This window comes from Pavona decussata, unplaced genomic scaffold, assembly GCF_977016875.1.
Source record: "Pavona decussata unplaced genomic scaffold, jaPavDecu1.1 SCAFFOLD_215, whole genome shotgun sequence".
NCBI lineage: Eukaryota > Metazoa > Cnidaria > Anthozoa > Scleractinia > Agariciidae > Pavona > Pavona decussata.
Genome location: NW_028145620.1, coordinates 200,072 through 215,204, shown reverse-complemented (window position 1 = coordinate 215,204; position 15,133 = coordinate 200,072). Strand labels below are relative to the sequence as shown.

Sequence of the window (15,133 nt, the reverse complement as noted above, 5' to 3'; positions counted from 1 at the left end):
CTCTTATAGACCATAAAATGTCCAAAACTTGGCAGTGAAACCACTCGCCTGCGGCTCGTGGTTCCACTCGAGTCTGTTTGAGCATTTTTTGACGTCATTTTATGGTCTATAAGAATATAGACCATAGAAAATTGCCGTCGATTTGTTAAATGCTAATTACGTAATACCCCCTTTCTTTAAAGATGTAAAAGAAAAATGCATAAACAACAAAAATAGCAAGAAACTGAAAACCAAATCTTAATGTCTATAATCAAAATATCAACGTTTTGTGATCAGTCTCGTGATCAATCAAGGTCATTTAAATCAATAATTGTATCCGGTTACTTGTCACTGATAAGATGACGGGTAAGCACAAAGTTCCTTTAAGACAAAGTCCTTCAGGTAGGTAGGCTGCCTCGTGTTTCGCTTACAATGCCTTGAGGTAGAAGTAGGTGTGCCTGTCGGCTATACCTGGGGTTGCGTGTCATCAACCGGTGCTTCTAGCTCTATGTCTGTACATGTCTTACCGTGCCTCTCTGTCTCGGTCTGAGCCAGTTGCTGGTCATTTGTCGGTTTATTGGTCTGGATTGATTCTGCTGGTTGTAGATTTAGTGGGTAAGTTACTCTTTTAGGTCACCTCTATTCCGGCGGTAGGTTCCGGTGGCTCCACTTCGTTAGACACTGCTTTATCGTAGGCTTTTTGCCCGTGTCTGAACGGCCTCACTCTGACCACATCTTCTTCCGGAGATCTGTGGCTTAATTTTTGTAGTATCTAACCTGCCTGGTTTATTTAGCCTGAGTCTCTTCCTTTACCCTTTAGCCATCCTCGGAGACCCAGGCGCAGTCAGTCGGGGGCGGACGAAATAGCACGAAGAAAGTTTACAAGAACGGGCGAAAGAGCACCTAATTGTGTAGTTATTAGTAACTTTAGTATTTAAATAATTGTTCCTGAAAAGCCCCATTGGGGAGGTAACAATAAAGTATGTATGTACCAAGCTTCGTGAATCCCGGCTCCCGATTGGGCAGAAAAAAAAAAAATTATATTATTCTGCCCAATCGGCGAGCAACAACTCTCGAGTCACCTTCGTGTATTCTTACACGCAGTTTGTTGTCTCGTCATTCTTCTCCGGTGTCCGTGCGAGGGAAATTTTCATTAAACCAGAGACGAAGAATTAAAACAACGACTTGGGAAATCGTTTCGGATGCTAGCACCAGGACCATCCCAATTTCTACCGGACAACTTCTGTCACTGACTGATCGCAAGGTACGAATGCGTAAAGTGATCGGTGTAAAGCTTGAATACGCTCGTGTTTGAGCTTGCATTTTTTTGGCCTGACGGACGTTTCACTTTTTTAGTTTTCTGGGTAAATAGTATTTTAAAAGGACGGGTTTTTAATGTGAACCTTTTCCTCGTTTCTTGGTTTATTTTGGTGCACAAGGCAGATAAGTATGCCGCGTTAAGTAGCAATGATGTGGTTTATGGAAAAATATGCATGTATAAATGAGCCTTGAACTCATATTAAATGAACACCTTTGGAAATTTCTGAGTTTTTGAATAAAAATAGATTTTTTTAAGGTTGTATTCAATGAAAATCAGAAAATGTGAGTGAAAATGATCCCGTCCTCGTGCAATTTGTGTTAGCTGCAAATACCAATGCAAATTAAAAAGGTAGGGTGACAGTCTAAGCAAGTTGATCACCTGTCAGTTCAGAACTTGTCAAATGAATTTGAAAAACAAAACACCCAATGACCAAACAATAACTTACTTACAACGTAAGAAGGAGGATTGCAAAAGAACTGTTGGTAACAACAGGTACATGTACAACCAAAGAAGGTGTTCCTGTGTTTACAGGTGTAAAATATTACACTTGGGGCTTGTTACTTTCGGGGGGTCGTTATTTTCGGGGAACAAAAACCATGAAACAAGCTAGCCCTTAATCTTTTTTTCCGAAATGAAAAGTTATATGATTCGTGCAGAGCTCAAACAACGGACAGAATGAAGACCATTTGCACTACCCATTTCTGGTAGCAGGGACGGTGAAATAAACATCGATGGTCTACTGGACTACCGCATGAATGAGTCAGCCGATGTAGAATCGATTTCTTCACTGACTCAGGGGAGGAAAGATAAACTCAGTGCTTTTAGTCCATGACGCACCAATGCGTTTTATACACCAGTATATATAGATTTTTCAATTTTTATTTGAAAAAACGTTCCTTTTGTTATTTAATACGAAATTCTACCAGTTTAGTCTTCATATAATGCCGTCACTGAACTGATGTCAAGGAGGAATGATGGCTTAAGGCTTTCCATTGTTTTAAAGTGCCTTATCGTGATCAATTTGTCCATGCACGAAGATAATAGTACTGTACAATAAAAATTTGACTATGGATTGAAAAACAATAAAGGCGTTCGGTATTTGTATAAAGTAATTTAAAAAAATTGCTTGGTCTCGCTACTTTTTCAGGGACTCGTTACTTTCAGAGGGATCGTTACTTTCGGGGGCTCGCTATTTTCGGGATTTATTAGTAGCCACAAAGTTTTGACATTACTTTCGGGGGGTCGTTACTTTCGAAGGGTCGTTATTATCGGAGCTTTACGGAATTTTTTTGTATGTGTCAGTGGAGTGCTTTCAACTTTACCTCTCTCAGTGCCAAGCAAATACAAAAAAAGTGTATTTGTGAAGGTGAGCATCCAACATGAAAAATGTTCCAATTATATGAAGACAGTGTCAGCAAGAGCTTATTTGAAATTAATCCTATCACGTAATTTCAAGCATTTACTGCTTCAATTTCAGGAATTGAATATCAAATAGAAGGCCTATAGTGATGGGCCCTGCTTAACTCTACCTTGAATAAATTTCAATCCGGTTTTTACTTGTCATTTTAGAGCAACCTAAAAAGGGGATTATTGTATACTCAAAAAAAGGATCCTAATTTGCTTTCACTTTAGCATTAGCACTGGGTTAACCTAACCTTGCAATAAGCAACCAAGCCCTGGCCACCTACCAAAATCTTTTACAAAACAAGCCAAAAGTCAAAACTTTAAAAGCAAACTATTAAGCTAAAATGGAATTTCCTTGGAGGAGGGCAGAGCAAAAACAAAACTTTCCATGGGGGGAGTATGGATATTTTCTGAAACTGCACAATATTCACCTGTAAAGCAGGGAAATGAGCCAGCAGTCTTGGTTTGTAAGTTTCAAAGTTATTGTAATTGTATTCTTCTGTTTCTGCAAGTGATCTCTGTTATAAAATCTTGTGAGTTCATCAACATCATATTGTATGAAAATGACAACCGGCAGTGTGGTTTAATACCGGTATGATCACAATTGGTTCCACTTTTACTGTACGTCCTCTAGGTTTCCTGTTACTTTTGTGCAAAATTGATCGAAGGATAAAATAAGGGAGTCCAATTACATACCACTTTTATTAAGTGATTAATAAACATTTTAATTCTTGTCCCATCTTACTTTGTTGTTGTTGTTGTTGTTGTTTTTATTTTATTTTTTTTTGGAAGTATTCCCTGCTGTAGTAACAGTATACCTATGATTGCGTAAAAGTCGTTCAAAATGATAAGTCACCATAGTGGTATCATGCTAATTTGGAAAATACTATCTGAAAGGCTTAAGATAACATAACCCAAAAGGGAGCAAGTTCTCCAGCCTGCCAGTATTATGTACAAAGTCATGTTTAGGAGGGTTTGAATATGTTGCTGCAAGATATTGCTTTTTCGCTGTTCAGAACTTTATTTTTTCACTAGAAGCCTGACTCGCTCAACTTCTTAATTTTACCTGAAAATTAAAAATCAAAAATTATATAAAATTTTGGGATTATCAAATGAACATAGATTATTAGAGGGTACTAAAAGATCTGACAAATTTATTATAATGTTACTTATTCCCTTTAATGAAATCATAGGTAAATTTCTAGTCTCCTAGAAAAGAAATGACAAGATTCTTAAGTCAAAAATTCTTCAGACCACACATCTGGGTGGTGACCATGCATTGAACTGTTGAGCATGCAATCTGTGTTGTAACTGCGGTTGCAGATGCAGGTATTTCAGGCTTTGAAAGTCGCTGATTCCAAGGCCTATATCGCAAATTAAATCATGAAAATTTCCAACGCAAAATGAATTTTTTACAGGTGATAATACCGTTACATTTAATTTAAAACTTTGCTCTTGAAATCACTTTTCATCCTGGAGGCTGACACCAACTGTTCCACTGTGTGTACTACTTTTGGAAACACCCTTTCTGTTAAAATGAATAATGTTTTTGCTGATGCAGCAAGTTTTTATTGCTGTGCTTCTTTAACAACAGAGTTTACATAAATAGATATAATAATACCTGCTATCATTGGATTCTCTTTACTGCTCCTTTTACATGGTTAGCTTACATGTACCAAGCAAATGCAGCTCTGTTAAGCATGATCACTTTCATGAGACACTATAGGTAATAATGTATGTATTTCTAACTTGGCCTAATCCTACAGCTGAAGTATATTTTACATAAAACATAAATTTGCAGATGCTGTTTGATTATCCTTAAAGTGGGAGACTTGGCAACCTTGTATTAGCTAAAAACAAGGAGAAATAGAAAAGATGTATGTGGTTTTAATTCAAAGCGAACAAATCATGTCATGGACGTGAAGCCTCTTTCAACACTGAAGTATATTGGCATGGAATTCCTCAACAGTACTCCCAAGATAAAGGGGAGAAAACAGTATTGGGGAAAAGGTTAAATCTCAGTTTTAATTAAGAATTCCAGAATTATTTGTTGGGGACATATTTTATTGCAGATAAATATTTTCACAGCTGCATTAGAGGCAAAATGTTGCGACTGTGGTCTGAGATAAACTTTACACTGTTGTTAACTGGCGAAAACAAAGCTTAAAGTGTGTATTTTTGTAACAACCGTACAACAATAAAGATAGCTTAAGACATTAAGGACTGAATTACATCCCCTTCGAAAATTTGTGTTTAACTGTATAATGTCTAAGCTTGCTGTTAATAAAAAAACTGTAAAGAGGACACATACATTGTACCGTTGTCCTCTCATCAATGATATGTCAGGTGTATGTTACATGACACAAACGTAAGTGTTACTCCTGCCAAGTAGAGAAAGTAAGGTTTTCTGTGCTTGCAGATATTGCGTGTACTTATTAAATTCTGTCAGGTGGTCAGGAAATGCTTGGGTATAAATTACCAGTCTCCACTGAAATATGGTAAAGTAAAAGAATAGACATTTTGCATGAAAGATATTACGGTGCCACAGATAGTCAACAAAGCACGCACACGCTGTATTATCACCCTGCCTTAATCATCTTCATGGTGTTACACTACGTATAAACTCAAAATCAAATGCATTGTCTTTAGAATCACACTCCTTTAATAACTTAATATTAATTGATTATTATATATGCGATTATTATTTTTAATTATATTCAGACAGTCCTGTGTGTAACCACTATAATAATTTATCTTGTTTCTTACTTTCCCCAACGAAGGCAGCTTCAAAGCCAAGCTGTAAACAATTACCACTGGAGATGGAGGCATACAGTGTATCGAAACTCAGGCTATACAAAACTTTTAAATGCTTGGCAAGATCTGAAATGCCAGGCTTTGACCGAATTCAATAGGTAGTGCTGCAAATATATCCTTTCTACGAGCGACATGCTCAAGAATTAACTTCCGGTTAGGCTTTAGATCCTCAACGACAGGAAGAGCCTTCAGACTTTCAACAATAGCTTCTCTCATTTTTCTGTTAGTTGGAATAATGGCAGCCCTCTTTAGTAACTACCTTACTACTTAACAGAATTAACGCGGGGAAGTAAAGGGATTTTAAACCTTACCTGTGCGAATGGACGCGCCCAAATTAACCGCCCGGCATATTTATCTGGCTGGTGCACGAAACAAGGAAAAGGTTCAGTTTGACACGCTTTACATCGATCACTTTACGCATTCGTACTTTGCGATCGGTCAGTGACAGACCTTTCCATGTAGGAATTGGGATGGTCCTACTGCTAGCATCCGAAACGATTTCCCGAGTCGTTATTTTCGTACTTTCGCGACCGGGTTTAATGAAAATTTCCCTCGCACGGACACCGGAGAAAAATGAGAAGACAACAAACTGCGTGTAAGAACACACGAAGGTAACTCAGGAGTTCCTGCTCGCCGATTAGCAGAATAATACAATGTTTTTTTTTTCTCCCCAATCGGGAGCCGGGATTCACGAAGCCGTTTGGAAATAGTCCGGTGATACTCGGCACCCATGGGCTCTTTCGCCCGTTCTTGAAAACTTTCTTCGTGCTATTTCGCCCAACCCCGACTGACTGCCCCTGGGTCTCCGAAGATGCGCTTTAGCTAGAACAGATTCTGCTCTTAGAAGCTTTTTTCTTTTTTTGCTCGCAGTTGTGTTTTGCAACGTCGACCTACAAGCCCTTGGTCTGGACTGGAACCAAGCCATGGAGTGGTGGGAGTATTGCGCAGTTCCTGTACTGCCAGTTAGAGGTTCCTTCTAGTTCTTTTGGCTTTCCGTAAAGGGCGCTTTTCTATCGTGCTAGCCCATTCTTAGGGCTTCCCATTCGACGCTCAAAACCTCACTCATTAGTAAAGTTAGAGAACTGCTCACACGCGAACTTGCGGACCGTTGTTGCAGATTTTGACATCCGGGATTCCTTGCAGCGCATACCGGTGGCACTTGAGCATTTGTACAACTGTACTCGACTTTGTGCCGGGAGATGGTCTATTTCCCAGAAGCTAAAGAAATAGTGAACAATGATAAGATAATCCTTTCCTCAGCACCGATATTTCCCCACTGGCACTCGGCGATCTCGTGCTTTATTTGTGTCTCCTTCTTTTGCTTCATCTCACATTTACCAGATGTCTCGCACTGTAAGATGAACTGTCTCACTTCTCCTGTTATACCAGGTCAAACCATGCACTCTCTAGCCCTTTCAGGCGACTTTCATGCTAATATGGGAGAAATGCAGGCGTTCTTCAATCTTCTGTCGCATCTGCTTCGGAATAAGAAGGCGTTCACCCTTGAAGACAAATCTGTCCCACTAGCTGAGATCGTTTCAGTAGCTGAAGTAGGGTGCTACTACCACGGAAGCTGTTACTTCTCCTCAGGCCAGCCTCTCTAAATTATATGCCTTTCGACTGCTGTAAGACCTCGTCGTCGCGAGTTCTGCTCTTTATTTCCTCAAGCCTCTGGTCAGCCATCGGCAGCAGCTTGAGAGCATTAAAGAGTACAAATTATCTCTGGGTGTTCTCAGTAGCTGCTAGAAATGACCTACTGAGGGTATTATTTTGTAGGTTATGGAGACGTCAGACTTCCGCACTTTCTAGAGCATTTCTTGAAGCTTCTTTGGTACACTTCGCAACAGCATTGTTGCTATTGCTGCCAGAGACTTGTGATCATTCTGGAGAGCCACAGGGCAAGTGTATACATATTGATCAAACTTGTTTAGTACGTAAGCCCCCACAAGTATTTCTTTCTCAATCTGCGCTTACCTGGCTTCAAGATCTGTCAGAGCACGACTTGCAAATGTAATTGGCTACCCATTTTGCATTAGGGACGGGCTACGCGAATGCCTTGTCTTTTGCATCACGTTGGGCAGTAAGCTCGTCTTGTGGAGTCTAGAACTTTAGTAGGGGTGCCGTTGTCACTAGCTGTCTGACCTTATCAAACGCTGCATGGTGTTCATGTTACCATTGCCAGTTTCGTTTCTGTGCGTCAATTGCTGTATGGGTTCTAGAACCTCTCCAAGATGAGGCAGGACCTCAGCGAGATAGTTGATAAACCCACATAGTCTCCTTACATTTTAAAATAAAAACAAGCAATAATAATGTTGATTGACGTTTCGATAACTCCATGTCACCATTTTCAAAATTGTGTAAGTCGGATAATGCGGGTAGTTATAATAGAGAAAAGCGTGCGAAAGCTTAATTACATGTGTCAAATTGTGTTTTTAATCACATGCAACTAAATTTTCGCGCGGTATTCTCTATACAACTTCCCGCATAATCGGACTTAGATAACTTTGAAAATGGTGACATGGAGTCATCGAAACGTCAGTCAACATTTTTATCGCTTTTTTTTTTATTCCATTTATTTTACTCCATGCCAGACCCTTACATCTCCTTATGCTTTTGTCGCAACAACCAGGTCGGTTTGCTCATTAACAGGCATCAATAAGAAGATACCTGTCAGTCTTCCAAGTTCAGTTTTAACCTCGGGTTTAATTGCAAGTGGAATAGGTCAGACGGAGCTACGATTGGGTGGCTCTTAAGTGTCTACGTTAGGATGGTGTTGTTCTTCTAGTCGGTTACCAGATCACATTCAAACACGTCTTTATATTCTTCAATGATCTCTTGGGCTCTGTGTGTAGTGTCATTGGTCACTTTCCCTGCGGCTTCATTCTCAAAGGTTTCCTTGTGTACTTAGATTAGACCGATTTGTTGCATAACTCTAGCGCCCAACAATGGTGCCAAGTTTTCGTTTACAGCGATAAATTCTCTTGAGTACCTCCGGTGATTTCGGGTATTTCGTGCTGTCACGCGACAGCTCCATTTCCGGTGTTAATTCTGTTTTGTTCACACTCTTAAAACACTCTTTTGCCGTTTTCTTGTCTACAGTGTTAACTTGTTTGATGGGCAATACGTTTACATATTGGCACCACAGTCGATGTGGAATTTGACAAGTTAATCAGCATATTTACATAATTTTCTCGTTCCGTTACGCTGTTGACAATTTCTGTCATTTCCGGTTTCGCTTTGACGAAGTACAGGCTTCTTCTTCTCTTTATTTCTCATGTGTTACATATTCGACTTAATGTGTTTTATCTTTTGATGTAACCCGCGTTCCTAGTACTCACATGGCTTGTCAATTGAGCCGGAACATTCGGAAGGTGTTGCAGGTCTTATTACCGTTTGTTTTGGTTTCTGTCGTGTTTTGTGACTTGTTGCTTTGACTTTGTGAACATCTTCTTGCTTAACGGTTTGGTCCATTGTTTTGAGTTGAGTGTTTTCTCAATTTTAATACATTTGGCCAGAGTCAGTTTGCTTTGGCGCAATCATCGTTCATGAGCAATCTCATCACGTATGCTAAGAACGATGCCATCCCTTATCAGGGTGTCATGTAGACACGGAAAAATTCCACAATCGTACAAGTGTTCTCAGTTCTGCTACGTGTTTATCGATCGTTTCTCCTTCAGTTTGATCGTCGCTGTTGAATGTAGCGTTTATATGTTTCGTTAGCTTCCCCAATCGCATAGTTATCAAATGCTTTAATGATTCCTCTGAGATTGTGGCGATTTTGTTCACTTAGGACAAACTTGTTGTATTTGTTCACCGCGTCCGCTCCTATACTATATAGAAATAGTGTGACCATATATTCTTTGTCCTGTTTGTCCAGTTGCGTGACGATAGAGTAGTTTGTACTGTTGCTCGTACAACTTTCATTTAACAGCTGATTTTATCCGCTGTAAAACTTTTTTGGTGCTATTGTCATAGCTTTCATACTTGCGAAATTATGGAAGGAGTCGAACCCCTACCTACCCCCCCTTCCCGCCACAAGTAAGATGGACAAAAAGATGGACGATCAAGATAACAAAAACTTTATTTTAATTTTCTTGCTTTTTAAAATTAAAAACTGTTATATATCACAACCTTTACAGATAAAATATGATTAAGGACCATCTTAACCTCGGCTTAACAATACATCTTCATGAAAAATTGAAGCAGCAATTTTACATGTTACTTACATAATGTCTTCTTTTGTTGTCGTTGTTGTTGTTGTTGTTTTTGCTATTTAGAGTCCCCATCCTTATTTAAGGCCACTGATCACGAGGTTCTTTAAATTTTCAGTTTGGATTTTTTCGTGGCTCTCGTCGAAAGCACTAGCGTTTTCAGCTTGAGAATGTGATGGACATTAACACAATTGAGTCCATTTTAGCGTTTTGTGCTCCAATTTGTGTTGGTTAAGCTTAAAAAATGTATAACTACTGTAATTGTTTGAGTACATTGGCGAAATATGCTTCTTGAACTTCAAACTTTCTTGAGAGAAAAAGGGCCCGGAATCTATTGTCCCGCAATTGTCGGAACGAGAAATCAAATTGTGCTGACGTAGTTGAGTTACTTAGCAACGAATGGTATAATCCAATGGACCTTTTTAAAAATCGCACAATAGTGTTATCTCCTTAAATAAATGAGTGTTTTAATTGCAAGTTCTGTCTTTTAAATTTCTTGCTTCGCGTATTTTATCCCTTAGCAACATGTCCAAAAACATGGTTTCAGCTACGAGATTCTTGCTACAAATTTCCATCTAACACCCTGACTTGGACTGCAGCCAAATCTGTCTGCGAAGCAATGGAATCAAAGCTTGCTGTGGTGAGTTCACGTAAGGAAAATGAAGCTCTTGCTCCAAATGTAGAGAAAAGGACGTGGATTGGTTTTCATCGGCACCCCAGTGACACGTCACGTTGGCAATGGATCGATGGCTCAAAGGTTTTTTATACTAACTGGATTGATGGACAACCTGATAACTCTCAAGGTGAGGAACACTGTGCTGAAATGCTTCCGGCTTCTGGAAGGTGGAACGACATGAAGTGTACTGATCATTTACATTACGTCTGCGAAATGAGTGGTAGGTCTGATAAAATAATCATTTATAAAGTGAAATTTCATATCTATGCGACAGGAAGTCGAGTGAGATCTAGACCTCTACAAGGAAGGAAGGAACGAGGGAGGGGGGAGGGAGGGAGGGAAGGGAGGAAGGACCTTACGTTATTGGCTTGTGCAATTACTGGTAGACCCAGTAATTGAAAAAAAAAAGAAAAAAAAAGAAAAAAGGAACAATAACAATAACGAAAAAGTAATATGATCGCAATTTTTTAGAAGTTATAATTGTCTCACAAATACACTAGCTCCACGTTTCAAGGCGTTTTCTTGGAGTGCGTTTTTTGAGAGAATCCAAAAACGGATTTGTGATCTGAGATCACTTGGATGGATCATTGTGCTTCAAAAGAACCGACGATTCCTTGTCCAGAGTGGATTCGTGGGTTCCTTTGATGCACCATGATCCGAATGATCAGAGATCAGAAGTCCATTTTTGGATTCTCCAAAAAAAAAACGCACCCTTGGCTTTTTATCCTCCAACGTGTCGGTAATTTTTTTTTTTTTTTTGATTGAAGAAGAGTGGACCATTTTGATGGAAAAGTTTGTAGTATGGACCAATTATTTCGCGGTTAAATGGTCGCAGATAATTTCTTGTGGGAGGCGGAAGACGAGGCTTTCTTCTCTTTTTACTTGTTTGAAAACAGTTATTATAGAATTAATGTAAAGAGAATGGCGAAGGTTCATCTTCGATATTTTTAAAAACGCTATGTGAACGGTCTTTTTTCTTACAGCCGCTTTCAGTGTTAGGTGTATACTTCAGACAATAGCGACTATCTTTCGACATGCTTTATAAAGAGTTTAGCAAAGGGGCAGGAGTACTTTTTCAAGTTTAAAACAAGAAGCGCAGTCGAGTGTTTTAGGCACAAACTGCGAGTTTATTGAATAACTTAGAAAAGTTATACCGCAGGGATTTAGATAGGGATTTAGATAACTGACATGAATGCATTAAATGAAATAATTACTTCTCCAGGAAATGAAAGCTGTCCGGTAATCAAAGTATATTATATTCAGCTTACAAACATGGTTGTTATTTTGCTGGGGTTGAGTTTTAGATAACTTTGAGCTAAAATGCATTCAAAACGCACCTTCCGCGAGCAGTATAGTATACAACATGAAAAAGCTTATTTTATAGTTGAATTCTACGAGCTCCAAATTATGCTACAAAAAGGTGCTTCAAAATATTTTGTGAGTGGCAAAAATCAAGAAAAAATAAATGTGCCTCCTTAAAAGAAGCAGGTTTCGCAGACGCACTGGAGAAAATTCAAACCTTAGAAACAAATATTGTAAACATGACCACAGAATCCTTTAATTTTTGGCTCACAAGCTATTTTATTGAAAGGATTTGATCGCTTTCGATCAACTCTCACGGTTTGTTTTTCAAAACTCCCGAAAAATATTCAGGCCCAAACGCGTCGTTACAAACATAACCTCATGTGTTTCTCCATCTTGTAAAGTTTTCAACGTTTTAGATTTCAAAATTGAATTTCTGACAGTAAACATTGCACCTGTACAATAGATTTCGGGCCCAAAATGCTTTTGGGACTTTTACGAAACGCACGCCTAGTTCGTAACTTCCGTTTGGATTCGCCCGTTAGTACTATAAGGGTTGCGGTATAGGAAGAAGCCAATCAGAGAGCCGAATTTGGTTACATGATCGAAATGGACCAATCAGGAGCAAGCATGATGACGTCAAAATGAAGTATTGCATTCCTGAGGATGATGTAATGGTGTTAGTATGCAAATAAGGTGTATAAATTTTTTTTAGCCCGTAGCCAATCAGAAAGCGGCGTCAAAGGTCAACCAGGACAAAAATCACGTCATGTCAAAGCAAGAACAAATTTTTAATGTAAATTTCAACAACTATATACAACCTTTGGGCGGACTTGACTTCTCTATGTTCACTGCAAACTGACTGACTGACTCACTCTCTTGCTTAAATAAGATTTTCACTCCTCACCTCGAACTGATTTGTGGGTGAGAAAAAAGAGGGGGTATGAGGGGGCACCCCCTCCATATGTAGGTCATGTAACCAAGTCCCTCTCAACCTTATAAAAGAAGATGACCCATCGAAAATATTCGTGACCGACCAATTTTGTCTGCTTAAACAGGTCCTACCGGATTCTGACCAATGGTCACATTTTATGACCAAATAAGGTCACTTATTGCTGATTGGTCAGATTCGTTTATATAAGCCATCATCATTTCGAAAAAAAATTGAGTGTGATCCAACATGCACTGGGAAGAGGAAGACGATAGTGATGACGATTAACTTTTGTAAGAGGCATTGGGTCGAGGAGAAAAGCAGTTGGGTGGAGGAACGAGTCATGCCACTGGTCTTGAATTTTTTTCCTTATACGGATCGTCGAGCATGGCGTTTTGAGGTGCATCGACGTACATTGACGACGCGTGTGTCTCAACCAAGCCAGTGGAGTGGTTAACATTGCTTAAAGGCTCGAGAATGGATTATGACATGGTGTGTTGCGTCAAGTGTTGAACGGAGAAGAAGACGACAAGGATTTCTTGTTTGTGAACATGTCCTCAAATTGATTACGTCATGCTTATCAGTCGATCGCATCGTGTGTCCGTGGGTGTATGGCGTAGAAACGAATATCAGTGACAACGTTGTCTTCCAAGTTGTCCAGCATTTTGAACTCGAACGAACAATTTAAAATGGACGACAGTTTTGAAACCCATAATCCTTGTAGTTCTTCCATCACTCTTTTCATCTGGCCACGGCTTTCCAAAATGTGTGGTAGTTGATTTTGTCGAATGCCAGTATAATAAGGAGTATTTAATAGTTAATCAGTAACTGTGCTGTGGACCCGTGCGTTTGGCACATTACACATGACATAACCTGTAGGTCACCTTTGTCTCGTAAACACGCTTTAATTTTCACAGGTCACATCAGGGGCTATAGGCTTGGTCTTGTCTCACTACAAGTTCAAAGTAAACTTATTCGCCCACGGCGCTGGACGGTGGATGAATCAAAGAAATGAATGGTTCCTCGCAGTGCTTTCTCCCCTGCTTGTAGCGTAATAATAATAATAATAATCATAATCATAATTATAATCATAATCATAATCATAATCATAATCATAATCATAATCATAATCATAATCATAATCATAATCATAATCATAATCATAATCATAATCATAATCATAATCATAATCATAATCATAATCATAATCATAATCATAATCATAATCATAATCATAATAAATTTGGCAATAATTGTTCAGAAAACGAAAAACCCGTCAATTTGAAAAGTATTTTAGTACAAATACACAATCAAACCTGTAATTCGTTCTATAGCGTATTTCTTGAAGTACTCGAACGTTACCGAACATTACCGTGATGTGGATTTGAGATTTCCGCTTGCTTGTCGTTAATTCTTGGATTTCCGCTATTTAATCTGTAGAATATTCCTACGATGTTCTTCTTTCTTCTTTTGTTTCAAAAAGGTGACTGTGTTTTCTTTCCGATAATGCAAAATTGACGTCTTGATTATTTACGCTTGAAGCGCGTGGGGTGCGCCATAATTGCTGAAATCTGATATCTCAGTGCAAGAGAAAACAGTACACCCCAGCAAGAACTAATTTCACTAAAGAAGCTTCTACTTGTTTGCATAATTCGGGGAAGGAGGGTACCCCCTACTGTAACAAATTAATATTGATGGATGAAACCATTGGTTACAAGGGATGGAGGGTATCCCTGCAGCTGGTTTCACCGATCTTTCATTCGCGATATAGTTTTCTAATCCTGTTTACCATGCGAATTAATTTGTTTGCTAATCTTGCCTTCTAAAAAAAGTTTCGCTTCCGCCTACGCATACGACATAACGGTGATAAGTATCGCGGGCTCAGGTTTCATGGAAATGACAACAGCGGACCACTTTGGATCATGGGTTTGATCATCTTAAAAGATAAAAAAAGAGAGAGAAAATATTGCCCTGACCAGAATTTGAACCTGGGATACTGTGGCTACAACACAGTGTCCTAACCACAAAGGAGCAAAAAAGAAATAAAATAAACTTCACCTGAAAAAGACTAGTTTTAGAGGCTTTGGTTGTACCCAGTCCCAAAACGAAATATAAATCATTGAAATAAAAGGGAAAATGTTTAATGCAAAATAAAATACCTAGGTTACAAGCGGGAACGTGTTGCTCACACCCTAGTGGTTGAGCGTCCCTGAATTCTAAGAGCCATACCGCAGTTTAACCTATCAGGTGCGGCCAAGAAATTATTTACACCCTTCTGTAACTCGGGCGTGCACCACGTTCAGAAGAGCGTTTATTCCTCGTGTTCATCCGCTGAAAGCTCACGTCGAAGCTTCTTTCATTTTCAAATGCGTTTATTCACGTTCTTTTCCGTCAAACGGGCCTCATTTCTAAGTTAAATCGTCCTCTTGGCTGGTGTCTTCTTTTTCTTCTTCGTCAGGGACTTGAAGCCTCTCAAAGACTCTGTTTAACAAAAA

The 15,133-nt window shown here is 39.1% G+C and overlaps 1 protein-coding gene across 1 annotated transcript in view; it reads left to right on the top strand.

The window, feature by feature from the left end:
- Positions 1–15,133, top strand: part of LOC146459837 (uncharacterized) — a 111,118-nt gene that overhangs the window by 18,373 nt on the left and 77,612 nt on the right. The window contains exon 4 of the mRNA XM_085088754.1: positions 10,251–10,625. Within this exon, the coding sequence (XP_084944880.1) occupies positions 10,251–10,625 (375 nt within the window). The remainder of the gene's footprint in view (positions 1–10,250; positions 10,626–15,133) is intronic.